We start from the raw sequence: 26,055 nt of genomic DNA, 5'->3' as shown, positions 1-26,055 counted from the left end.
CAGGGAAGGTGAGGGCAGTGACGCTGGGGGGGTTACAGGGAAGGTGAGGGCAGGGACGCTGAGGGGGGTTACAGGGAAGGTGAGGGCAGTGACGCTGGGGGGGTTACAGGGAAGGTGAGAGCAGGGACGCTGAGGGGGGTTACAGGGAAGGTGAGGGCAGTGACGCTGGGGGGGTTACAGGGAAGGTGAGGGCAGGGACGCTGAGGGGGGTTACAGGGAAGGTGAGGGCAGGGATGCTGAGGGGGTTACAGGGAAGGTGAGGGCAGGGACACTGAGGGGGGTTACAGGGAAGGTGAGGGCAGGGATGCTGAGGGGGGGTTACAGGTAAAGTGAGGGCAGGGACGCTGAGGGGGGTTACAGTGAAGGTGAGGGCAGGGACACTGAGGGGGGTTACAGGGAAGGTGAAGACAGGGAAGGTGAAGACAGGGAAGGTGAAGGCAGGGACGCTAAGGGGGGGTCACAGGGAAGGTGAGGGTAGGGACGCTAAGGGGGGGTTACAGGGAAGGTGAGGGCAGGGACGCTAAGGGGGGGTTACAGGGAAGGTGAGGGCAGGGACGCTAAGGGGGGAGTTACAGGGAAGGTGAGGGCAGAGACGCTAAGGGGGGAGCTACAGGGAAGATGAGGGCAGGGACAATGAGGGGGGTTACAGGGAAGGTGAGAGCAGGGACGCTGAGGGGGGTTACAGGGAAGGTGAGGGCAGTGACGCTGGGGGGGTTACAGGGAAGGTGAGGGCAGGGACGCTGAGGGGGGTTACAGGGAAGGTGAGGGCAGTGACGCTGGGGGGGTTACAGGGAAGGTGAGAGCAGGGACGCTGAGGGGGGTTACAGGGAAGGTGAGGGCAGTGACGCTGGGGGGGTTACAGGGAAGGTGAGGGCAGGGACGCTGAGGGGGGTTACAGGGAAGGTGAGGGCAGGGACGCTGAGGGGGGTTACAGGGAAGGTGAGGGCAGGGACGCTGGGGGAGTTACAGAGAAGGTGAGGGCAGGGACGCTGAGGGGGGTTACAGGGAAGGTGAGGGCAGTGACGCTGGGTGGGTTACAGGGAAGGTGAGGGCAGGGACGCTGAGGGGGGTTACAGGGAAGGTGAGGGCAGGGACGCTGAGGGGGGTTACAGGGTAGGTGAGGGCAGGGACGCTGAGGGGGGTTACAGGGTAGGTGAGGGCAGGGACGCTGAGGGAGGTTACAGGGTAGGTGAGGGCAGGGACGCTGAAGGGGGTTACAGGGAAGGTGAGGGCAGTGACGCTGGGGGGGTTACAGGGAAGGTGAGGGCAGGGACGCTGAGGGGGATTACAGGGAAGGTGACGGCAGTGACGCTGGGGGGTTACAGGGAAGGTGAGGGCAGGGACGCTGAGGGGTGGTTACAGGGAAGGTGAGGGCAGGGACGCTGAGGGGTGGTTACAGGGAAGGTGAGGGCAGGGACGCGGAGGGGGGTTACAGGGAAGGTGAGGGCAGGGATGCTGAGGGGGTTACAGGGAAGGTGAGGGCAGGGACACTGAGGGGGGTTACAGGGAAGGTGAGGGCAGGGATGCTGAGGGGGGTTACAGGGAAGGTGAGGGCAGGGATGCTAAGGGGGGGTTACAGGTAAAGTGAGGGCAGGGACGCTGAGGGGGGTTACAGGGAAGGTGAGGGCAGGGACGCTGAGGGGGGTTACAGTGAAGGTGAAGGTGAGGGCAGGGACACTGAGGGGGGTTACAGGGAAGGTGAAGACAGGGAAGGTGAAGGCAGGGACGCTAAGGGGGGGTCACAGGGAAGGTGAGGGTAGGGACGCTAAGGGGGGGTTACAGGGAAGGTGAGGGCAGGGACGCTAAGGGGGGAGTTACAGGGAAGGTGAGGGCAGAGACGCTAAGGGGGGAGCTACAGGGAAGATGAGGGCAGGGACAATGAGGGGGGTTACAGGGAAGGTGAGGACAGGGACGCTGAGGGGGGGGTTACAGGGAAGGTGAGGGCACGGAAGCTGAGGGGGGGTTACAGGTAAGGTGAGGACAGGGACGCTGAGGGGGGGTGATACAGGGAAGGTGAGGGCACGGATGCTGAGGGGAGGATTACAGGGAAGATGCGGGCAGGGACGCTGAGGGGGTTACAGGGAAGGTGAGGACAGGGACACTAAGGAGGGTGGGATACAGGGAAGGTGAGGGCAGGGACAATGAGGGGTAGATACAGGGAGGGTGAGGATAAGGGTGCTGAGGGGGAGATACAGTGAGGGTGAGGATAAGTGGTGGTTACAGGGAATGTGAAGGCAGGGTTGCTGGGGGGGGTTACAGGGAAGGTGAGGGTAGGGACGCTAAGGAGGGGGGGTTACAGGGAAGGTGAGGTCAGGGACGCTGAGGGGGGTTACAGGGAAGGTGAGGGCAGGGACGCTGTGGGGGGGTTACAGGTAAGGTGAGGGCAGGGACGCTGAGGGGGGTTACAGGTAAGGTGAGGGCAGGGACGCTGAGGGGGGGTTACAGGGAAGGTGAGGGTAGGGACACTGAGGGGAAGATACAGGGAGGGTGAGGATAAGGGTGCTGAGGGGGAGATACAGTGAGGGTGAGGATAAGGGTGCTGTGGGGGAGATGCAGGGAAATATTTGTGTCAGGAAAGATAAAATTAAACTCGCGTCAAATCCGGAATCGGGACCACGCACCCGCCCGGCAGCGCCACATGATGTCTTCATTACATAGAGACCATGCTTCAGCGCATCATGTGAGCACATGATGTGGTGTCGCCGGACAGGTGCGTGGTCCCGATTCCGGATTTGGTGCGGCTTTCACTTGTACACTATTTGCTATAAAGGTATGTACACTTTACACTTCTTTATTAAAACCTGACGACAGTGTTGGGGCACTGAAACGTTGCTTAATTGACGTGACCATTGACGTGACCACTGTTTGTCCGAATGACGCACCTTCATACTGCTAGATTTCTTATACGTGAGGGCACTGGCTCGGTTATCACCGATCGCTTTGGGAGTGACATTTCTGCTTCCTAATATATGTATATATTATACACACACACATAATAGGATTTTAATACCTACCGGTAAATCCTTTTCTCTAACGTCCTAGAGGATGCTGGGGACTCCGTAAGGACCATGGGGAGAGACGGGCTCCGCAGGAGACATGGGCACTTTAAGAAAGAATTTAGTTCCTGGTGTGCACTGGCTCCTCCCTCTCTGCCCCTCCTCCAGACCTCAGTTTGATTCTGTGCCCAGAGGAGCTGGGTGCTTTTCAGGGAGCTCTCCTGAGTTTGCTGATAGAAAGTTTTTTTGTTAGGTTTTTTATTTTCAGGGAGCTCTGCTGGCAACAGACTCCCTGCATCGTGGGACTGAGGGGAGAGAAGCAGCCCTACTCTCTGAAGCTAGGTCCTGCTTCTTAGGCTACTGGACACCATTAGCTCCAGAGGGATCGGTACGCAGGATCTCACCCTCGCCGTCCGTCCCAGAGCCGCGCCGCCGTCCCCCTCGCAGAGCCGGAAGACTGAAGCCGGGTGAGTATGAGAAGCAAGAAGACTTCACAGGCAGCAGAAGACTTCGTGATCTTCACTGGAGGTAATGCACAGCACTGCAGCTGTGCGCCATTGCTCCACGCACCTACACATACTCCGGTCACTATTAGGGTGCAGGGCGCAGGGGGGGGGGGGGCGCCCTGGGCAGCATTTGGGACCTCATTCTGGCAAATGAACACATATATACAGCTGGGCACTGTATATATGTAGGAGCCCCCGCCAAAGAAATAAAATTTAAGCGGGACAGAAGCCCACCGCCGAGGGGGCGGGGCTTCTCCCTCAGCACTCACCAGCGCCATTTTTTCTCCACAGCACGCTGAGAGGAAGCTCCCCAGGCTCTCCCCTGCTGATACACGGTAGAAGAGGGTTGAAAAGAGAGGGGGGGGGGGGGGCACATAATTAGGCGCAAAAAAGTATATAAACAGCAGCTACTGGGTTAACATTAAGGTACTGTGTTATTCCTGGGTTATATAGCGCTGGGGTGTGTGCTGGCATACTCTCTCTCTGTCTCTCCAAAGGGCCTCGTCGGGGAACTGTCTTCAGAAAGGACATTCCCTGTCTGTGTGGTGTGTCGGTACGCTTGTGTCGACATGTCTGATGTGGAAAGCTATGTGGGAGAAGAGCGGGAGCAAATTAATGTGGTGTCTCCGCCGACGGCGCAGACACCTGATTGGATGGATATGTGGAAGGTTTTAAATGATAATGTAAATTCCTTGCATAAAAGATTAGACAAGGCTGATGCATTGGGACAGGCAGGGTCTCAACCCTTGCCTGATCCTATGTCGCAGGGACTGTCGGGGTCTCATAAGCGCCCACTATCCCAAATTGTTGACACAGATACCGACATGGATTCTGACTCCAGTGTCGATTACGATGATGCAAAGTTACAGCCAAAGTTGGCTAAATCACTCCGATATATGATTATAGCAATTAAGGAAGTTTTGCACATCACAGAGGAAACCCCTTCCCTGACACAAGGGTTTATATGTATAAGGGAAAGAAACCTGAGGTAACTTTTCCCCCCTCACACGAACTGAATGAGTTATGTGAAAAAGCTTGGGAATCTCCAGATAAAAAACTGCAGATTTCCAAACGGATTCTTATGGCGTATCCTTTCCCGCCAACGAACAGGTTACGATGGGAATCCTCCCCTAGGGTGGACAAAGCTTTAACACGCTTATCCAAAAAGGTAGCCCCGCCGTCCCAGGATACGGGTACCCTCAAGGATGCTGCTGATCGCAAACAGGAGGGTACCCTGAAGTACATTTATACACATTCAGGTACCTTGCTCAGACCGGCAATCGCGTCGGCCAGGGTCAGTAGCGGCATGGACTGATACCTTCGGAGTTTGATACCCTAGATAGGGATACTGTTTTATTGACCCTGGGGCATATTAAAGACGCTGTCCTTTATATGAGAGATGCTCAAAGAGACATTAGTCTGCTGGGTTCTAGAATAAACGCTATGTCGATTTCTGCCAGAAGGGTCCTGTGGACTCGGCAATGGACAGGTGATGCCGACTCTAAACGACATATGGAGGTTTTACCTTACAGTGGTGAGGAATTGCCGGTGAAGGTCTCTCGTACCTGGTCTCCACAGCTACGGCTGGAAAGTCAAATTTTTTGCCTTATGTTCCCTCACAGCCTAAGAGAGCACCGCATTATCAAATGCAGTCCTTTCGTTCACAAAGAACCAAGAAAGTCCGAGGTGCGTCCTTTCTTGCCAGAGGGAGGGGCAGAGGAAAGAAGCTGCACAATACAGCTAGTTCCCAGGAACAGAAGTCCTCCCCGGCCTCTGCAAAATCCACCGCATGACGCTGGGGCTCCACTGGCGGAGTCGGGGCCAGTGGGGGCGCGTCTTCGGAATTTCAGCCACATGTGGGTTTACTCCCAGGTGGATCCCTGGGCAATAGAAATTGTGTCTCAGGGTTACAAGCTGAAATTCGAAGAGGTGCCTCCTCGCCGGTTTTTCAAATTGGCCCTACCGTCTTCCCCCCTAGAGAGGGAGATAGTGTTAAATGCAATACAAACATTTTATCTTCAGCAGGTGTTGGTCGAGGTTCCCCTCCTTCAACAGGGAAGGGGTTATTATTCGACCATGTTTGTGGTTCCGAAACCGGACGGTTCGGTCAGACCCATATTGAATTTAAGATCTCTGAACCTATACTTGAAGAGGTTCAAGATGGAATCGCTAAGAGCGGTCATCGCCAGCCTGGAAGGGGGGGATTTTATGGTGTCACTGGACATAAAGGATGCGTACCTTCATGTTCCCATTTATCCACCTCATCAGGCGTACCTAAGATTTGCGGTACAGGACTGTCATTACCAATTTCAGACGTTGCCGTTTGGTCTCTCAACGGATCCGAGGATTTTCACCAAGGTAATGGCGGAAATGATGGTGCTCCTGCGCAAGCAGGGTGTCACAATTATCCCATACTTGGACGATCTCCTCATAAAAGCGAGATCAAGAGAGCAGTTGCTGAACAGCGTATCTCTTTCACTGAAAGTGTTACAAACACGGCGGGATTCTCAATATCCCAAAGTCGCAGTTGGTTCCTACGACTCGTCTGCCTTTCTTGGGCATGATTCTGGACACGACCCAGAAAAGGGTTTATCTTCCGATAGAAAAAGCCCAGGAACTTATGACTCTGGTCAGGAACCTTTTGAAATCAAGACAGGTGTCCGTGCATCATTGCACTCGAGTCCTGGGAAAGATGGTGGCCTCATACGAGGCCATTCCCTTTGGCAGGTTCCATGCGAGGACTTTCCAATGGGATCTGTTGGACAAGTGGTCCGGATCACATCTACAGATGCATCGGTTGATCACCCTGTCCCCCAGGGCCAGGGTGTCGCTCCTGTGGTGGCTGCAGAGTGCTCACCTTCTCGAGGGCCGCAGATTCGGCATTCAGGACTGGATCCTGGTGACCACGGACGCAAGCCTCCGAGGTTGGGGAGCAGTCACACAGGGAAGAAATTTCCAGGGTCTTTGGTCAAGTCAAGAGACTTGTCTGCACATCAACATCCTGGAACTAAGGGCCATATACAACGCCCTTCGTCAAGCGGAGGCCTTACTTCGCGACCAACCAGTTCTGATCCAGTCAGACAACATCACCGCAGTGGCTCATGTAAACCGCCAAGGCGACACAAGGAGCAGAGCGGCAATGGCGGAAGCTACCAGGATTCTTCGCTGGGCGGAGAATCATGTAAGCGCACGGTCAGCCTTGTTCATTCCGGGAGTGGACAACTGGGAAGCAGACTTCCTCAGCAGACACGACCTTCACCCGGGAGAGTGGGGACTTCATCCAGAAGTCTTCGCACAGATTGTGAGTCGGTGGGAACTGCCACAGATAGACATGATGGCGTCCCGCCTCAACAAAAAGCTACAGAGGTATTGCGCCAGGTCCAGAGACCCTCAGGCAGTAGCGGTAGACGCCCTCGTGACACCGTGGGTGTTCCGGTCCGTCTATGCATTTCCTCCTCTTCCTCTCATACCCAAGGTGTTGAGAATAGTAAGAAGAAAAGGAGTGAGAACAATCCTCGTTGTTCCAGATTGGCCACGACGGACCTGGTATCCAGATCTGCAGGAAATGTTCACGGAAGATCCGTGGCCTCTTCCTCTAAGGCAGGACCTGTTGCAACAGGAACCCTGTCTGTTCCAAGACTTACCGCGGCTGCGTTTGACGGCATGGCGGTTGAACGCCGGATCCTAGCGGAAAAAGGTATTCCAGTTGAGGTTATCCCTACGCTGATAAAGGCTAGGAAGGAAGTAACAGCAAAACATTATCACCGTATATTGCGAAGATATGTTTCTTGGTGTGAGGCCAGGGATGCTCCTACGGAAGAATTCCATCTGGGCCGTTTCCTTCACTTCCTACAAACTGGAGTGGATTTGGGCCTTAAATTAGACTCCATTAAGGTCCAGATTTCGTCCCTATCCATTTTCTTTCAAAAAGAATTGGCTTCTCTCCCAGAAGTTCAGACCTTTGTTAAGGGAGTACTGCATATTCAGCCTCCGTTTGTGCCTCCAGTGGTGCCTTGGGACCTTAATGTGGTCACGGACTTCCTAAAGTCACACTGGTTTGAACCACTGAAAACGGTGGAGTTGAAATATCTATCTAGGAAGGTGGTCATGTTATTAGCCCTAGCTTCGGCTAGGCGAGTGTCGGAATTAGCGGCTTTATCACATAAAAGCCCCTATCTGCTTTTCCATATGGATAGAGCGGAATTGCGGACACGTCCTCAGTTCCTGCCAAAAGTGGTTTCATCCTTTCATATGAACCAACCTATTGTGGTCCCTGTGGCTACACGGGACTTAGAGGATTCCGAGTCCCTTGATGTGGTCAGGGCTTTGAAGATTTATGACGGCTAGAGTCCGAAAAACAGAAGCACTGTTTGTTCTGTATGCAGCCAACAAGCTTGGCGGCCCTGCTTCAAAGCAGACTCTTGCTCGCTGGATCTGTAACACGATTCAGCAAGCGCATTCTAGGGCTGGTTTGCCGTTACCAAAATCGGTCAAGGCCCATTCCACTAGGAAAGTGGGCTCTTCTTGGGCGGCTGCCCGAGGGGTCTCGGCACTAAAGCTGTGTCGAGCTGCTACTTGGTCGGGTACAAACACCTTTGCAAAATTCTATAAGTTTGATACCTTGGCTGAGGAGGACCTCATGTTTGCTCAATCGGTGCTGCAGAGTCAACCGCACTCTCCCGCCCGTTTGGGAGCTTTGGTATAATCCCCATGGTCCTTATGGAGTCCCCAGCATCCTCTAGGACGTTAGAGAAAATAAGACTTTACTTACCGGTAAATCTATTTCTCGTAGTCCGTAGAGGATGCTGGGCGCCCGTCCCAAGTACGGACTTCTTCTGCAATACTTGTATATAGTTATTGCTTCAATAAGGGTTACGTTATTGTTGCATCGGGCGTGAACTGATGCTATGTTATTGTCATACTGTTTACTGGATTGTTATCACAAGTTATACGGTGTGATTGGTGTGGCTGGTATGAATCTTGCCCTTGGATTAACAAAAATCCTTTCCTCGTACTGTCCATCTCCTCTGGGCACAGTTCTCTAACTGAGGTCTGGAGGAGGGGCAGAGAGGGAGGAGCCAGTGCACACCAGGAACTAAATTCTTTCTTAAAGTGCCCATGTCTCCTGCGGAGCCCGTCTCTCCCCATGGTCCTTACGGAGTCCCCAGCATCCTCTACGGACTACGAGAAATAGATTTAAAGGTAAGTAAAATCTTATTTTCTCTTAGTCCGTAGAGGATGCTGGGGACACTTCAAGAACCATGGGGTATAGACGGGATCCGCAGGAGACATGGGCACTTTAAGACTTTAAAAGGGGTGTGAACTGGCTCCTCCCTCTATGCCCCTCCTCCAGACTCCAATTATAGGAACTGTGCCCAGGGAGACGGACATTTTGAGGAAAAAGGATTTATTTTGATTTAAACTAAGGTGAGATATACAGTTAGGGAAAAGTAGATACTGGCGCCGGCTGTTTCTCAAAATAAAGAACGAAAACAATTATAACAATTTAAAAAATGTAAAAAATCTCATATTTAATTAAATCTTAGAAATATGTAAATAGCACATGAATAAAATGATAAATAATAATCACATATAAATAAAATTAGTAGCAATAATATCCTAATGGAAAATTGAGAGTCTCTCTGATGGCTTATTGACCACTTCCATTCAAGTGGGGCAATATCACTGGTGGTCTGGCTAGAACTCTGTCCTCCAAGTAATCCTCATGAATAAATGGTTGGAAATATTACCATGGTCTCAGTTGAAGGTCCCCTTGGTTCTCAATTGCAGATAGAGGTCCAATAGCAGCAGGGGAGCAAATGGAGACGTCAGAAACGGTACCGTTTGTAGAGGTTCTTGAGGATTCGAAAAGAGTCCCAAAGTGTTGCCAGAGAATGCCAGGTGAAAATCAGTGTGATGCCCGTGGTCATATGAGAGTATGGTAATATTTCCAACCATTTATTCATGAGGATTACTTGGAGGACAGAGTTCTAGCCAGACCACCAGTGATATTGCCCCACTTGAATGGAAGTGGTCAATAAGCCATCAGAGAGACTCTCAATTTTCCATTAGGATATTATTGCTACTAATTTTATTTATATGTGATTATTATTTATCATTTTATTCATGTGCTATTTACATATTTCTTAGATTTAATTAAATATGAGATTTTTTAAATTGTTATAATTGTTTTCGTTCTTTATTTTGAGAAACAGCCGGCGCCAGTATCTACTTTTCCCTAACTTTGTTTCTATACCATTTGGGACTAACCATCCCTATACAGGCTGCCGTTGATAGCACACTCACTGATTCTTAAGGTGAGATATACACCAGCTCACACCTCAAACATGACGTACAACATGGCATTTAACCCAATGCATGCAACGGCATGACTAATGACAGCAACAGGCTGACTATAAACGCAACACAACACGTGTGTAACCATAACCAATGACTGCAGATACAGTACGCACTGGGACAGGCGCCCAGCATCCTCTACGGACTAAGAGAAAAGGATTTACCGGTAGGTATTAAAATACTATTTTCTCCTTACGTCCTAGAGGATGCTGGGGACACTTCAAGAACCATGGGGTTTATACCAAAGCTCAAGAACGGGCGGGAGTGTGCGGATGACTCTGCAGCACCGACTGACCAAACAAGAGGTCTGCCAGGGTATCAAACTTGTAAAACTTAGCAAAAGTGTTTAAACCCGACCAAGTAGCTGCTCGGCAAAGCTGTAATGCCGAGACCCCCCGGGCAGCCGCCCAGGATGAGCCCACCTTTCTGGTAGAATGGGCCTTCACCGATTTCGGTAACGGCAATCCAGCCGTAGAATGAGCTTGCCGAATCGTATTACAGATCCAGCGTGCAATAGTCTGCTTGGAAGCAGGAGCCCCAATCTTGTTGGGATCATACAGGACAAACAGAGCCTCCGTTTTTCTAATCTTAGCCGTTCTGGCTACATAAATTTTCAAAGTTCTGACCACATCTAGAGACTTTGATTCCTCAAAGGCGTCAGTAGCCACTGGCACCACAATAGGTTGGTTCATGTAAAACGATGACACCACTTTAGGCAGAAATTGCTGACGAGTTCTCAACTCCGCTCTATCTTCATGGAAGATCAAATAGGGGCTCTTGTGAGACAAAGCCGCCAATTCATACACCCGCCTTGCAGAGGCCAATGCCAACAGCATGATCACTTTCCAAGTGACGAATTTTAACTCTACCTTACGTAAAGGTTCAAACCAATGATATTGTAGGAACTGCAACACCACGTTAAGATCCCACGTGCCACCGGGTGCACAAAGGGAGGCTGGATGTGCAGCACGTCTTTCACGAAAGTCTGAATTCCGGAAGGGAAGCCAATTCTTTTTGAAAGAAAATTGACAAGGCCGAAATTTGTACTTTAATTGAGCCTAACTTTAGGCCCGCATCCACCCCTGCTTGCAGTAAATGGTGAAAACGGCCCAGCTGAAATTCTTCCGTAGGAACCTCCTTGGATTCACACCAAGACACATATTTCCTCCAAATACGGTGATAATGTTTCGCCATTACCTCTTTTCTAGCCTGAAGCAGTGTGGGAATTACTTCACCGGGAATACCCGTTTGGGCTACGATCCTGCGTTCAACCTCCAAGCCGTCAAACGAAGCCGCGGTAAGTCTTGGTACACGCACGGCCCCTGCTGTAACAGATCGTCTCGTAGAGGAAGAGGCCAGGGATCTCCTATGAGTAATTCCTGAAGATCTGGATACCAGGCCCTCCTTGGCCAGTCTGGAACAATGAGGATTGCATGAACCCTTGTTCTTCTTATGATCTTTAACACTTTTGGAATGAGTGGAATCGGAGGGAACACATATATTGACTGAAACACCCACGGTGTCACTAGGGCGTCCACTGCTATTGCTTGAGGGTCCCTCGACCTGCAACAATATCTCGGAAGTTTCTTGTTGAGGCGAGACGCCATCATGTCTATTTGAGGAATTCCCAACGACTTGTCACTTCTGGAAAGACCCTTTGATGAAGACCCCACTCTCCTGGATGGAGATCGTGTCTGCTGAGGAAGTCTGCTTCCCAGTTGTCCACACCCGGAATGAAGACCGCTGACAGAACGCTTACATGCCTTTCCGCCCAGCGGAAAACTTTTGTGGCTTCTGCCATTGCCGCTCTGCTCTTCGTTCCACCCTGGCGGTTTACGTACGCCACTGCTGTTACGTTGTCCGACTGAATCAAGACGGGCAGATCGCGAAGAAGATGTTCCGCTTGTAGAAGGCCGTTGTAAATGGCCCTTAATTCCAGAATGTTTATGTGTAGACAAGCTTCCTGGTTTGACCATTTTCCCTGGAAATTTTCCCCCTGTGTGACTGCACCCCAGCCTCGGAGACTCGCATCCGTGGTCACCAGGATCCAGTCCTGGATCCCGAATCTGCGTCCCTCTAGGAGGTGAGAGCTGTGCAGCCACCACAGGAGTGAGATTCTGGTCTTGGAAGACAGGATTATCTGTCGGTGCATGTGCAGATGGGATCCGGACCATTTGTCCAACAGGTCCCACTGAAACACTCGGGCATGGAATCTGCCAAACTGAATGGCCTCATAGGCCGCCACCATCTTCCCTAGCAACCGAGTGCATTGATGAATCGACACTCTTGCCGGCTTCGAATCTGTTTGACCAGGTTCTGAATTTCCAGAGCCTTTTCCACTGGAAGAAAAACTCTCTGTAATTTCATGTCCAGAATCATACCCAAGAACGACAGCCTTGTCGTCGGAACCAACTGTGATTTTAGCAAGTTTAGGAGCCAACCATGTTGTTGCAGAATTGTCAGGGAGAGCGTCATGCTCTGCAGTAATTGCTCCTTGGACCTCGCTTTTATCAGGAGATCATCCAAGTACGGGATAATTGTGACTCCTTGCTTGCGCAGGAGAACCATCATTTCCGCCATAATTTTGGTGAAAACCCTGAGCCGTGGACAGACCAAACGGCAACCTCTGAAATTGGTAATGACAATCCTGAACGGCAAACCTCAGGTAAGCCTGATGTGGAGGATATATGGGGACGTGTAAGTAGGCATCCTTTATGTCGACCGACACCATAAAATCCCCTTCCTCCAGACTGGAGATCACTGCTCTGAGAGACTCCATCTTGAATTTGAATTTTTTTTAGATAGAAATTGAGGGATTTTAAGTTCAGAATAGGTCTGACCGAACCGTCCGGCTTCGGGACCACGAACAGGCTCGAATAAAAGCCTTCTCCCTGTTGTGACGGGGGCACCGTGACAATGACTTGATTTTGACATAGCTTTTGTATAGCACCGCATACCACCTCCCTGTCCCTGGTAAGGCTGATTTGAAAAATCGTGGAGGGGGCATGTCTTGAAATTCCAGCTTGTACCCTTGGGACACTATTTCTAATGGTATCCGTTCACATGGTCGACCATGTTATGGTCGACAGTCAGTAGGTCGACCACTATTGGTAGACATTGACATGGTCGACATGTACACATGGTCGACACATGAAAATGGTCGACACATGAAAGGTCGACATGAGTTTTTTTACTTTTTTTTCTTTTGGGAAACTTTTCCATACTTTACGATCCACATGGACTACGATTGGAACGGTAATCTGTGCCGAGCGAAGCGGCAGCGGAGCGAAGGCACCATGCCCGAAGCATGGCGAGTGAAGCGAGCCATGCGAGGGGACGCGGTGCACTAATTGGGGTTCCCAGTCACTTTACGCAAAAAACGACACCAAAAAAAGTTAAAAAACTCATGTCGACCTTTTCATGTGTCGACCTTTCATGTGTCGACCATTTTCATGTGTCGACCATGTCAATGTCGACCAATAGTGGTCGACCTAATGACTGTCGACCATAACATGGTCGACCATTCATACCGGAACCATTTCTAATACCCATGGGTCTAGGTCCGAACGAACCCAGAAATGACTGAAGAGTCGGAGACGTGCCCCCACTGGTGCGGACTCCCGCAGAGGAGTCCCAGCGTTATGCGGTGGATTTGGTAGAAGCCGGAGAGGACTTCTGCTCTTGGGAACCTGCCACAGCCGGTAACCTTTTTCCCTTTCCTCTTCCTCTGAAAGCAAGGAAGGAAGACCCTCGTCCTCTTTTGCATTTATTGGGCCGAAAGGACTGCATCTGATAGTGGTGCGTTTTCTTTTGTTGTGCAGGAACATGAGGTAAAAAGGATGACTTACCCGCGGTAGCCATAGATACCAGGTCAGCGAGGCCGTCACCAAACAAGACACCACCTTTATATGGCAGAGACTCCATAGCCTTCTTAGAGTCAGCATCAGCATTCCATTGATGAATCCACAATGCCCTCCTAGCGGAGACTGCCATAGCATTGGCCCTTGATCCCAAAAGGCCAATGTCCCTCGCAGCTTCCTTAAGGTAATAATAATAATTAATAATAATAATTTTATTTATATAGCGCTCTTTCTCCAATAGGACTCAAGGCGCTTAACAGATACACAGCATAATATAGTACAGAAAAATAATGAAGTACATTTTTCATAAAATACAGAAGCATGAAGATACTAAAAGAGACACTATGGAAATGCTTGAGTAAACAGGAAAGGCTGCAGCATCTCTGATATGACCCAGTGTCAAAAGAATGCTATCCCTATCCAGGGTATCTAACTCAGATGACAAGTTATCTGCCCACTTTTCAATAGCGCTACTCATCCACGCCGAAGCAACAGCAGGTCTGAGTAGCGTACCCTTAGTGACATAAATGGATTTCAATGTATTTTCCTGCTTACGATCCGCAGGTTCCTTTAGGGCTGCCGTGTCAGGAGACGGAAGCGCCACCTTTTTGGACAGCTGTGATAGAGCTTTGTCCACATTGGGGGGTGACTCCCACTTTTCCCTACCCCAGAGGGGAACGGATATGCCACCGGAATTCTCTTGGGAACCTGAAACTTCTTGTCAGGATTTTCCCAAACCTTTTCAAAAAGAGCATTCAGTTCATGAGAGGGAGGGAACGTTACCTCAGGTTTCTTTCCTTTAAACATACAGACCCTTGTATCAGGAACAGCAGAGTCCTCCGTGATATGTAACACGTCTTTTATTGCCACAATCATGTACTGAATGCTTTTAGCCAGTTTTGGATTTAATCTGGCATCACTACAGTCGACACTGGAGTCAGAGCCCGTGTCGGTATCTGTATCTGCTATCTGGGTAAAAGAACGCTTTTGTGACCCCGAGGGGGTCTGAACTTGTGACAACACATCCTCCACGGATTTCTTCCATGCCTGGGTCTGAGACTCAGACTTATCCAATCTCTTATTTAATAGAGCCATATTCGCATTCAAAGCACTCAAAACATTTACCCAATCAGGCGTCGGCGGTGCCGACAGGGTCACTCCCACAGTCGTTTCTTTCCCTAATCCAGTCTCCTCCTGGGAAGAGCACTCAGCCTCAGACATGCCGACACACGTGTACCGACACCACAAACACACTGGGCATATAGGGGACAGACCCACAGTAAAGCCTGTCAGAGAAACACAGAGGGAGTGTGCCAGCTCACAACCCAGCGCCTATCCCGGTTCTGAAACTATTTATATAATGCCTCAGACCTGTTAGCGCTTTTAGATCATAAATCCAGCACCAAATTAACTGTGCCCCCCCCCCCCCCTGTTTTGCACCCTGTTACTTGATACAGCAGTGTTGAGGAAGGACCAGCGTCTCTGCAGCTCTGTGAAGAGAAAATGGCGCTGATGAGAGCTGTGAGGGCTTAGCCACGCCCCCTTAATGCTTCAGCCCCGCTATTTTTTAAATTATTTATACTGGCGGGGGTCCGGATTCAGTGCCTAGGCACTTAAATACCACATAGCCAGTCTTAACATGAGGATTTTATGCTGCCCAGAGTGCCCCTACCCCCGCGCCCTGCACACTGTAGTGCCGCTGTGTGTGGGAGCATGGCGCGCAGCGCGGCCGCTGTGCGTTACCACAAAGCCGTCACTGAAGTCTTCTGATCTTCTTCTACTCACCCGTCTTCTGACTTCTGGCTCTGTAAGGGGGGTGACGGCGGGCTCCGGGAACGAGCATCTAGGCGTACCTAGCGTTCTGACCCTCAGGAGCTTATGGTGTCCTGTAGCCTAAGAAGCAGAGCCTTAAAACTCACAGAAGTAGGTCTGCTTCTCTCCCCTCAGTCCCACGAAGCAGGGAGCCTGTTGCCAGCAGGTCTCCCTGAAAATAATAAACCTACCAAAAGTATTTTTTCAGAGAAACTCAGGAGAGCTCCTCATTGTGCATCCAGTCTTACTGGGCACAGATTCTAAACTGGAGTCTGGAGGAGGGGCATAGAGGGAGGAGCCAGTTCACACCCCTTTTAAAGTCTTAAAGTGCCCATGTCTCCTGCGGATCCAGTCTATACCCCATGGTTCTTGAAGGGTCCCCAGCATCCTCTAGGACGTAAGGAGAAATATATTATATACAGTATATACACACATATATATATATACACATACACACACACAAGAAGTTACATAAATACTATGCTCAAAATAAAACGGTCTTAAATAAAATTGTCAAAACTCTGTAATGGAGGATTCCACAACAATCCCTCCCCCCCACACACTCTCCCGTAGCATCACAGTTACAAATTACCTTACACCTTGGACTGGGAGGAGCGTTTGTGCCTCCTAACGCTCCTCATAAACTAGGGATGCGGGTACAGGAGGAGAGAAGGCTCAGTGTGCACGGCGTGACATCTTCACCTCACGTGCGGGCGGGTTTCCATGATTAGTTAGTAGGCAGGGGGAGGTGGAGCACAGCGCCAGCGGCTGTGTGTATGTGCTGTCTGCGGGGACTCGGAGCGCCGCAGATCGGTAATAGAGATCCAATCTGTGGCGTGTGGCACTGGCAGGGGGCCCTTTCAGACAGGGGTACCCAGGGTACTTACCCCCGGAGCACCCTCCTTAATCCGGATCTGTACTTACGGACACTCACCATCCTGTTTGAACACAATCACAAGGCCCTTTAGTTACTCTGCAATGTATCACTGTACAGGTTAGATCGATCAGTCTCCAGTAGGAGAGCTTAGCTGTTTAGGCATGCTAGGAGCTGTAATGTAACAGGCTGTTCTCTGATATACACTAGTATTAAACTGGACTGCTGCCGTATTGGATTCAGACTGGGTCTGGGTCTGTGGAGAGACTGTAGATGGGAGGGGTTAGAGGGGGGAGGAGTTACTTTTGATAGAGTGTGTGGAATGGAGTTTGGCACAGAATCTAACCCCTTAGTAAGTGCGCAGCGTCCCCCCAGATTGATGAAGGAGAAGCTGTAAATAGCTTTAGTGTGCGTTCTACTTGATGGTACTCCGAGGTGCAGAGAGGAGAGTACAAAGTATCTGGGTCTCTCTAGGGCCTGGGTTTGCTGTAAGTAAAATACCTGCAGCTGCAACTTTCTGCTATTCAATCAGAAATCTGTGGTAACACTGGTCTCAATGGGAATTCATGTGGATTATAGTTCACTGCTCCAGTCTAAGTGAACGTTGGGGAAAAATCTCTATTTCAAGGCAAAAATGACAGGACACAGATTACTCTAGAAAAAAATCCAAAAAATGGGTTACTATGTGGGACATGTATGCTGGGTGCTGTACTGACTGGGAAAGGGGTGTAATGATGTGGGACATGTACGTTGGGCATTGCACTGATGGGAAAGGGGTGTAATGATGTGGGACATGTATGCTGGGTGCTGTACTGATGGGAAAGGGGTGTAATGATGTGGGACATGTATGTTGGGTGCTGCACTGATGGGAAAGGGGTGTAATGATGTGGGACATGTATGTTGGGTGCTGCACTGATGGGAAAGGGGTGTAATGATGTGGGACATATATGTTGGGTGCTGCACTGATGGGAACGGGGTGTAATGATGTGGGACATGTATGTTGGGTGCTGCACTGATGGGAAAGGGGTGTAATGATGTGGGACATGTATGTTGGGTACTGCACTGATGGGAAAGGGGTGTAATGATGTGGGACATGTATGTTGGGTACTGCACTGATGGGAAAGGGGTGTAATGATGTGGGACATGTATGCTGGGTGTTGCAGTGATGGGAAAGGGGTGTAATGATGTGGGACATGTATGTTGGGTACTGCACTGATGGGAAAGGGGTGTAATGATGTGGGACATGTATGTTGGGTACTGCACTGATGGGAACGGAGTGTAATGATGTGGGACATGTATGTTGGGTGTTGCATTGATGGGAACGGGGTGTAATGATGTGGGACATGTATGTTGGGTGTTGCATTGATGGGAAAGGAGTGTAATGATGTGGGACATTTATGTTGGGTACTGCACTGATGGGAAAGGGGTGTAAAGATGTGGGACATTTATGTTGGGTACTGCACTGATGGGAACGGGGTGTAATGATGTGGGACATGTATGTTGGGTGTTGCATTGATGGGAACGGGGTGTAATGATGTGGGACATGTATGTTGGGTGTTGCATTGATGGGAAAGGGGTGTAATGATGTGGGACATTTATGTTGGGTACTGCACTGATGGGAAAGGGGTGTAATGTTGTGGGACATTTATGTTGGGTACTGCACTGATGGGAAAGGGGTGTAATGATGTGGGACATGTATGTTGGGTACTGCACTGATAGGAAAGGGGTCTAATGATGTGGGACATGTATGTTGGGTACTGCACTGATAGGAAAGGGGTCTAATGATGTGGGACATGTATGTTGGGTACTGCACTGATGGGAAAGGGGTGTAATGATGTGGGACATGTATGTTGGGTGTTGCATTGATGGGAAAGGGGTGTAATGATGTGGGACATTTATGTTGGGTACTGCACTGATGGGAAAGGGGTGTAATGTTGTGGGACATTTATGTTGGGTACTGCACTGATGGGAAAGGGGTGTAATGATGTGGGACATGTATGTTGGGTACTGCACTGATGGGAAAGGGGTGTAATGATGTGGGACATGTATGCTGGGTGTTGCAGTGATGGGAAAGGGGTGTAATGATGTGGGACATGTATGTTGGGTTTTGCACTGATGGGAAAGGGGTGCAATGATGTGGGACATGTATGTTGGGTGCTGCACTGATGGGAAAGGGGTGTAATGATGTGGGACATGTATGTTGGGTGTTGCATTGATGGGAAAGGAGTGTAATGATGTGGGACATTTATGTTGGGTACTGCACTGATGGGAAAGGGGTGTAAAGATGTGGGACATGTATGCTGGGTGTTGCAGTGATGGGAAAGGGGTGTAATGATGTGGGACATGTATGTTGGGTACTGCACTGATGGGAAAGGGGTGTAATGATGTGGGACATGTATGTTGGGTACTGCACTGATGGGAACGGAGTGTAATGATGTGGGACATGTATGTAGGGTGTTGCATTGATGGGAACGGGGTGTAATGATGTGGGACATGTATGTTGGGTGTTGCATTGATGGGAAAGGAGTGTAATGATGTGGGACATTTATGTTGGGTACTGCACTGATGGGAAAGGGGTGTAAAGATGTGGGACATTTATGTTGGGTACTGCACTGATGGGAACGGGGTGTAATGATGTGGGACATGTATGTTGGGTGTTGCATTGATGGGAACGGGGTGTAATGATGTGGGACATGTATGTTGGGTGTTGCATTGATGGGAAAGGGGTGTAATGATGTGGGACATTTATGTTGGGTACTGCACTGATGGGAAAGGGGTGTAATGTTGTGGGACATTTATGTTGGGTACTGCACTGATGGGAAAGGGGTGTAATGATGTGGGACATGTATGTTGGGTACTGCACTGATGGGAAAGGGGTGTAATGATGTGGGACATGTATGCTGGGTGTTGCAGTGATGGGAAAGGGGTGTAATGATGTGGGACATGTATGTTGGGTTTTGCACTGATGGGAAAGGGGTGCAATGATGTGGGACATGTATGTTGGGTGCTGCACTGATGGGAAAGGGGTGTAATGATGTGGGACATTTATGTTGGGTACTGCACTGATGGGAAAGGGGTGTAATGATGTGGGACATGTATGTTGGGTACTGCACTGATGGGAAAGGGGTGTAATGATGTGGGACATGTATGTTGGGTGTTGCATTGATGGGAACGGGGTGTAATGATGTGGGACATGTATGTTGGGTGTTGCATTGATGGGAAAGGGGTGTAATGATGTGGGACATGTATGTTGGGTACTGCACTGATGGGAAAGGGGTGTAATGATGTGGGACATTTATGTTGGGTACTGCACTGATGGGAAAGGGGTGTAATGATGTGGGACATGTATGTTGGGTACTGCACTGATGGGAAAGGGGTGTAATGATGTGGGACATGTATGTTGGGTGTTGCATTGATGGGAACGGGGTGTAATGATGTGGGACATGTATGTTGGGTGTTGCATTGATGGGAAAGGGGTGTAATGATGTGGGACATGTATGTTGGGTACTGCACTGATGGGAAAGGGGTGTAATGATGTGGGACATGTATGTTGGGTGTTGCATTGATGGGAAAGGTTTTTTTTTCATTTGCAGATAGGATCAGAACAGCACCTTTGTGCATACACCATATGTAACGCATGCACTGTAGGGGTTTTCAGGACTTTTTGTACAGTGACAAATAATCACTTGACATTGCGTGCAGCTCAGGACCAGGACCAGAATGTTAATACGCGAGCACAAGGCCCAGAACCCTCAGGAGCAGCTAACTGAATAGACCCCTAAGTATATTTGTTATCCTTCTAGTGGCCTAAACATACACCTTACCATGCTGCTGTGCAGTGTTCCAGAAAGTAGCAATTCCATATTAGACTATAGAAAATGGCGAAATCCTTAACTATTGTCATAATCGATATCCGTATCCAACATCGTTATAAGTATCCACAGACTGCACAGTGGAATACACCTTTTGGAAAACAACAAGTTTAAACTGGCCTGTGAACAGCAGCAATCACTTACATTGCCCAACTCCCTTCCCCCCACACACACCCCTAACAAAGTATTTAAATCCAAAAGGAATTAAGCTGAATATACCAAAGTATTTTAGCCCTATAGAACCTATTTGGTGCGTTCACAACAACCAGTGACATGGGACAGTCCATTCTGCTCCCAGGGATAAGGAAAACAATGCACCAGAGTATACTCGTGCAGCTAGGTCACTAGGAACCAGTAGGACAAGTGTCGTACCTTCATCTGGAAGCGAGTGTCAGGTTTGTCAACACCATAACTGCTCATTGCCTCCGCATAGGTCATAACCGGAAATGGATCAGGCAGCGATCCTTTCTCTTCAGGCCAGGAGTAACGCAGCAGGCCTTCCACCAGCCGCTGGATCCCCAGCTGGTCTACAAAGGACATTTCAATATCAACCTAGAAACAAAACACGTTTTCAGAGAGAGAACAGTTAAAATATCAATGGATAAAATAAAAAAATAAAAAAATAAAAAATGGGTAAAATAGGATTTTAATTAACTACCGGTAAATCCTTTTCTCGTAGTCCATAAGGGATATTGGGGAATTAGTAAGACGGGGTACAGACGGGGTCCAAAGGAGCCGGTGCACTTTAAATTTCTTCAACTGGGTGTGCTGGCTCCCCCTCTCTATGCCCCCTCCTACAGGCAGTTTAGAAAAAAGTGCCCTCAGGAGAGGATGCACACTATGGAGCTCCAGAGAGTTTCCTTCAGTTTCTTTTAAAACTTCATTATTTTCTGTATGCTGTTTGGGCAACAGCATACCTGCACCGTGGGAGTTGGGGGGGGGGGGCATTCACCAGCCTCTGTAAGGTGTCAGAGCTGCATCCCCGCTGCAGGACCACCGTCCTGAGAGGTTATTGTACAGCGGGGCACTGCGCCTTAGCAGTCACAATCGCAGCACGCTGCACACCCCTAACGCTGCCTGAAGGTTACAAGAGTGGTGAGTCCCCGCTAAGGTGGTCCCCCGGTTCTTGGTGCGGCAAAAACGCAGGGGCAGCATACGGGACCCTCCCGGGGTGGACCCACTATAGCACCCCTGTGTACACTGGCAGCGGTGGTGGAAACTAACACTTCTGTGATGTTTTTACACTTATATTTTTACTCAAAAATAGCAAAAGTGTTGTAAATAGGATTATGTTATCAGTCCTACGGGAGATTATTTCAGCTCGGTAAGTGACACATAAACCACTCTCACTTTCTCTTTCATCCACTAGGGGACACTGGAGTCCTATACAGTAGGGGTGTGAAGCTTGCAACCGGAGGTGTGGCACAATCTAAAATTAGCATTGTCTGCACAGCCGGCTCCTCCCCCTTCACATCCCTCCTCTCTGTTTGAAAAATTGTGCTGGAGGTACAGCACATGGAGCACTGAGCTCCTGACTGAAATTTCTAAAGCGGTGTGCTGCGTCCACCTAATAAAAGGAAGACAAGGCCACTTTATATTGGAGAGACAAAGATTCCTTTTGAAGGGACCTGCATCTCTCCACAGGAGATCCTCCAACAACTAATAGTGAGTACTGGTGAAAGAAGATTAGAAAAATAGCTTAGGCTAGGTCCTTTCATGAAGAATATTTAATTAAACATTTTTTTTTTTTAGTTTCTGTTTGTCTCCATTACTAAATGCTTTATGTAGCTTAATCCCCCTCTTCATAAAAGCCTATCCAGCGGCCGGCGCGCGGGAGCTAAGTGCGGCGCGAGACTCAGCTTGTCTTCCCAGTGTGCAGGGAGTGACGGCAGAGCTGCGCGCTGCAGGGCGGAAGAAGCGGTGCATAGGCGCCGCTACAGGACCTTCTAACAGCGGTCCCGGCGCGCACCAGCCAGCGGGAGGGGGAGAGAGAGAGAAGTGCCGCGCAGCTGAGGAGTTTCTCGGCAGCACGCGGCGATATAGGCACAGCGGGAGTAAGAATATTTTTAACCCTGTAAAAGACAAGACTGATACTGAGGGCATAAAAAAATATAACCTGGAACTTTAGTGGGGGCCATGTTTAATATTATTTATGGCGCCAGTCTGAGGGACAGGATGGATCCTCCCCCCCAGGGATAATGGAGGATCTTCAGAAATAGCTCCCCCTGCTGCTCTGAGGGCTATATGACTATATTAATATTAGTAGAGGGATTCATTATGCTAACAGCTCCCTCTGCTGGTGTAACTTATATATGTGAGGAGCTCCTGAAAAGTAATCATATTTTACGAATTATATTTTCAAGGGAATTCTGTTTCAAAGATCCTGAAGAAAATACACAGAAGCAAGTGGATACCAACTCTAACATCGTAGCTGATTTAACAGTTGGGGTGTGAGGGTTGCGAGTCGGCTGGGGTTTTATTTTTTATTTTATATATTTATTTTTTATTTTCATGTAAAAATATTTTAGCCTGATCCTTTTCTATAAGGAAGGGACAGGTAATTCCAGCCGGATCCAATACCTTCGCTTCCGTCATCTCCCAGTCTTTCTCTTCCTAGTTTAAAGGGTGAAAGCGCTGCGTAATACCCTGGTAAGGGGTTTAAGAACAACATGTCTAGGGCAACCAAGACCTCCAAGACCTGTTATGTTTGTACGAAATGTGACAAGAAGAGCACGCGGGTTGGCAGCTCCGGGGTGTGCGACTCCTGCTTAGACAAGGACGCTACACCTGGGAGCAGTGCTCCGTCTAGGGCATGGGAAGACAACCTTGCTAATAGAATCTCCAAGGAAATGGCAGAATCGCGCAAGCAGCAATCGTAGTGGGCTGCGGGATTCTCAAAGACGATGGAGGAATTTCTATCAAGTTAACACCGCCCGCACACGCAGAAACGAGTGTGCGCAAGGCTGTTAAAAGACCTCTCCCTATTATATCAGAATCAGAGGAGGAAGAGGGTCTTCTCCTTGATACAGAGGAAGGTGAGTTAATTGAATCTACCCTAGACGCCGATTTTCCAGAGGAGGACACGGCAATCTCGGGTCTTGATTCTTTAACTGACGCGGTAAAGGAGATCCTAAACGTTAAGGTAGAAGAAATACGGGAGCCGGAAGATTTCGATTTGTTCGGATCCCAAAAGCCGCGTTCAGCAGTGTTTCCCATTCCTAAATCCCTCCAATCTCAGATGGAGGAGGCTTGGAAACAACCTGACAAACGCTTTAAATTTCCAAAAAGGCTTCAGGTAACTTATCCTCTATCCTCTAAGAGTGTAATGGATAAGTGGGAGACCCCACCAGTAGTGGATGCTTCCCTAGGAAGGTTGTCAAAAAAGACAATCTTACCAATTCCTAATGTAACGACTTTAAAGGATGCTTCAGACCGTAAGGTTGACACAGCGTTAAAGTCAATTTTTGTAGCAGCTGGTGCAGCGCAGAGACCTGCGATCGTCTGTGCTTGGGTGCATGGTCTGGACGTATTGTACAAGCTATTGATGAGGAAAATAGCTTAGAAGAGATTACCCAACTGGTGCAACACATTCGAGAATCTGCTTCATACCTGTGTCAAGCCTCTAAGGATATTAGCAGAATAGCATCTCGCATCTCTGCATCGGCCATATCGGCCAGAAGGATTTTATGGCTCAGAGAATGGCAGGGAGACTCTGACACCAAGAAGGCGGTAGAATCCATCCCCTTTGGAGGTGAGATGCTTTTCGGACCAGAGTTAAACAAGTGGATTTCGCAGGCTACAGCTGGGAAGTCCACTTTTCTGCCTACTCCTTATACGAGAACCGCTCCACAGGCTAGGAGGGGTTATTCGGGACCAGCGTTTACTTCATTTAGATCACAGTCCTTTCGAGCCCGAGGAAGGGGGTTCGGTACACAAGCACGTGGGGGCAGAGGTAGAGGCCGCTCACAGGCAGCAACCAGAAAGCAGGATAAACCTGCTGACAAGACCGTGGCATGACGGCCTCCCAGCTCACCTGGGGTCCCCCTTGGTGGGCGGCCGTCTGGAAGGTTTTCAGGACATCTGGGCCAAAACCTCACCAGAACTTTGAGTGAACAACTTAATCTCTCTGGGATACAAACTGGAATTTCAACAGAGGCCTCACAGTCAGTTTTTTACAACAGGATTGCCTCAGTGCCCTCAAAAAGCAAAGGCACTACGGGCAGCAATTCTAAAATTGCTACAGTCAGAGGTCATTATTCCGGTTCCCGCTTCTCAGAGAGGAACGGGGTTCTATTCCAATCTTTTTGTCGTGCCAAAGCCAGACGGGACGGTCAGACCAATACTCAATTTAAAAGTTTTCAACCAGTTTGTAAGGGTCTACAAATCCAAGATGGATTCAATCCAATCGGTCATTGCAGGCTTAGAACAAGGCGAGTTCATGGTATCCGTGGACATAAAGGATGCATATCTGCATATTCCAATCTGGTCCCCTCACCAGGCTTACTTAAGGTTCGCACTGGTGGCGGATCACTACCAATTCAGGGCCTTGCCGTTCGATCTATCCTCAGCCCCGAGAATCTTCACGAAGATCATGGCAATTATGGTTGCAGAACTGAGACTGTTGGGGGTCACGATTATACCTTATCTGGACGATTTACTGATCAAGGCTCCATCTCAGAATCGACTGCTCAAGGATGTTCAGACATCCCATCAATTTCTTATTCAACATGGGCGGATTGTCAATTTCCAAAAGTCCAACCTCATACCGACTCAACGGATTCAATTCCTTGGCCTCATCTTGGACACGGTACTATTACGTGTGTTCCTACCAGAGAACAAGGTCCAAAACCTACAGAGATTAGTGGCTCAGGTACTGAGGACGCAAACTGTTTCTCTGCACCTCTGTGTGCAACTTCTCGGGAAGATGGTGGCGTCGTACGAAGCTCTCCAATACGGCAGACTTCATTCCCGACCATTCCAAATAAACCTCATTGCTCAGGGAGCAGGTTCGCACTGGCTTCTCCATCGGAGAATCCGACTTCAACCGCAAGTGCGAGTCTCCTTGATATGGTGGTCGTTACACAAGAACCTCGCAGCCGGGAAGAGATTCGGCATTTGGGATTGGAGGATCCTGACAACGGACGCCAGTCTCAGAGGTTGGGGAGCCGTCCTAGAGGACCATCAGTTTCAGGGACGGTGGACGTTACAGGAGAGCAGACTACCCATAAATATCCTCGAACTAAGAGCAGTTTACAACGCGCTTCTCTTAGCAGAAGACATAGTCATGAATCAATACGTCAGAATACAGTCGGACAATGTCACAACGACGGCTTACATAAACCGTCAAGGAGGAACAAGGAGCAGGATGGCGTTAAAGGAAGCCACAAAGATCTTGTTGTGGGCAGAAAGACGAAATATCATCCTCTCGGCAGTGTTCATTCCAGGTGTGGAGAACTGGGAAGCAGATTACCTCAGTCGCCAGGACATGCATCCGGGAGAGTGGTGCCTACATCCACGGATTTTCGACATGGTTGTGAGGAGATGGGGTCTGCCTCAGGTGGACCTAATGGCGTCTCGGCAAAACCATCAGCTGCCCAGATATGTGTCCAGGACACGAGATCCAGCAGCAGAAGGAGTGGGCGCATTAACGCTTCCTTGGTGTTACAGGAGAGTTTACATATTTCCACCATTCCCACTCATACCCAGGGTTCTGAAACGGGTGAAGCTGGAACGAGTGTGGGCAATTCTAATTGCACCAGATTGGCCCCGCAGGAGTTG

General features: G+C 49.5%; 1 protein-coding gene across 6 annotated transcripts in view; it reads right to left on the bottom strand.

Annotated features, from left to right (window-relative positions):
- Positions 1–26,055, bottom strand: part of DARS2 (aspartyl-tRNA synthetase 2, mitochondrial) — a 204,192-nt gene that overhangs the window by 102,556 nt on the left and 75,581 nt on the right. For all 6 annotated transcript variants that reach the window (XM_063939673.1, XM_063939677.1, XM_063939676.1 and 3 more), the window contains one exon: positions 20,650–20,829. In XM_063939673.1, the coding sequence (XP_063795743.1) occupies positions 20,650–20,829 (180 nt within the window). The remainder of the gene's footprint in view (positions 1–20,649; positions 20,830–26,055) is intronic.

This window comes from Pseudophryne corroboree, chromosome 9 (assembly GCF_028390025.1).
Source record: "Pseudophryne corroboree isolate aPseCor3 chromosome 9, aPseCor3.hap2, whole genome shotgun sequence".
In the NCBI taxonomy this organism is placed as follows: Eukaryota; Metazoa; Chordata; class Amphibia; order Anura; family Myobatrachidae; genus Pseudophryne; species Pseudophryne corroboree.
The sequence above is the reverse complement of the archived record's forward strand: the minus strand, read 5'-3'. Positions and strand labels throughout refer to the sequence as shown.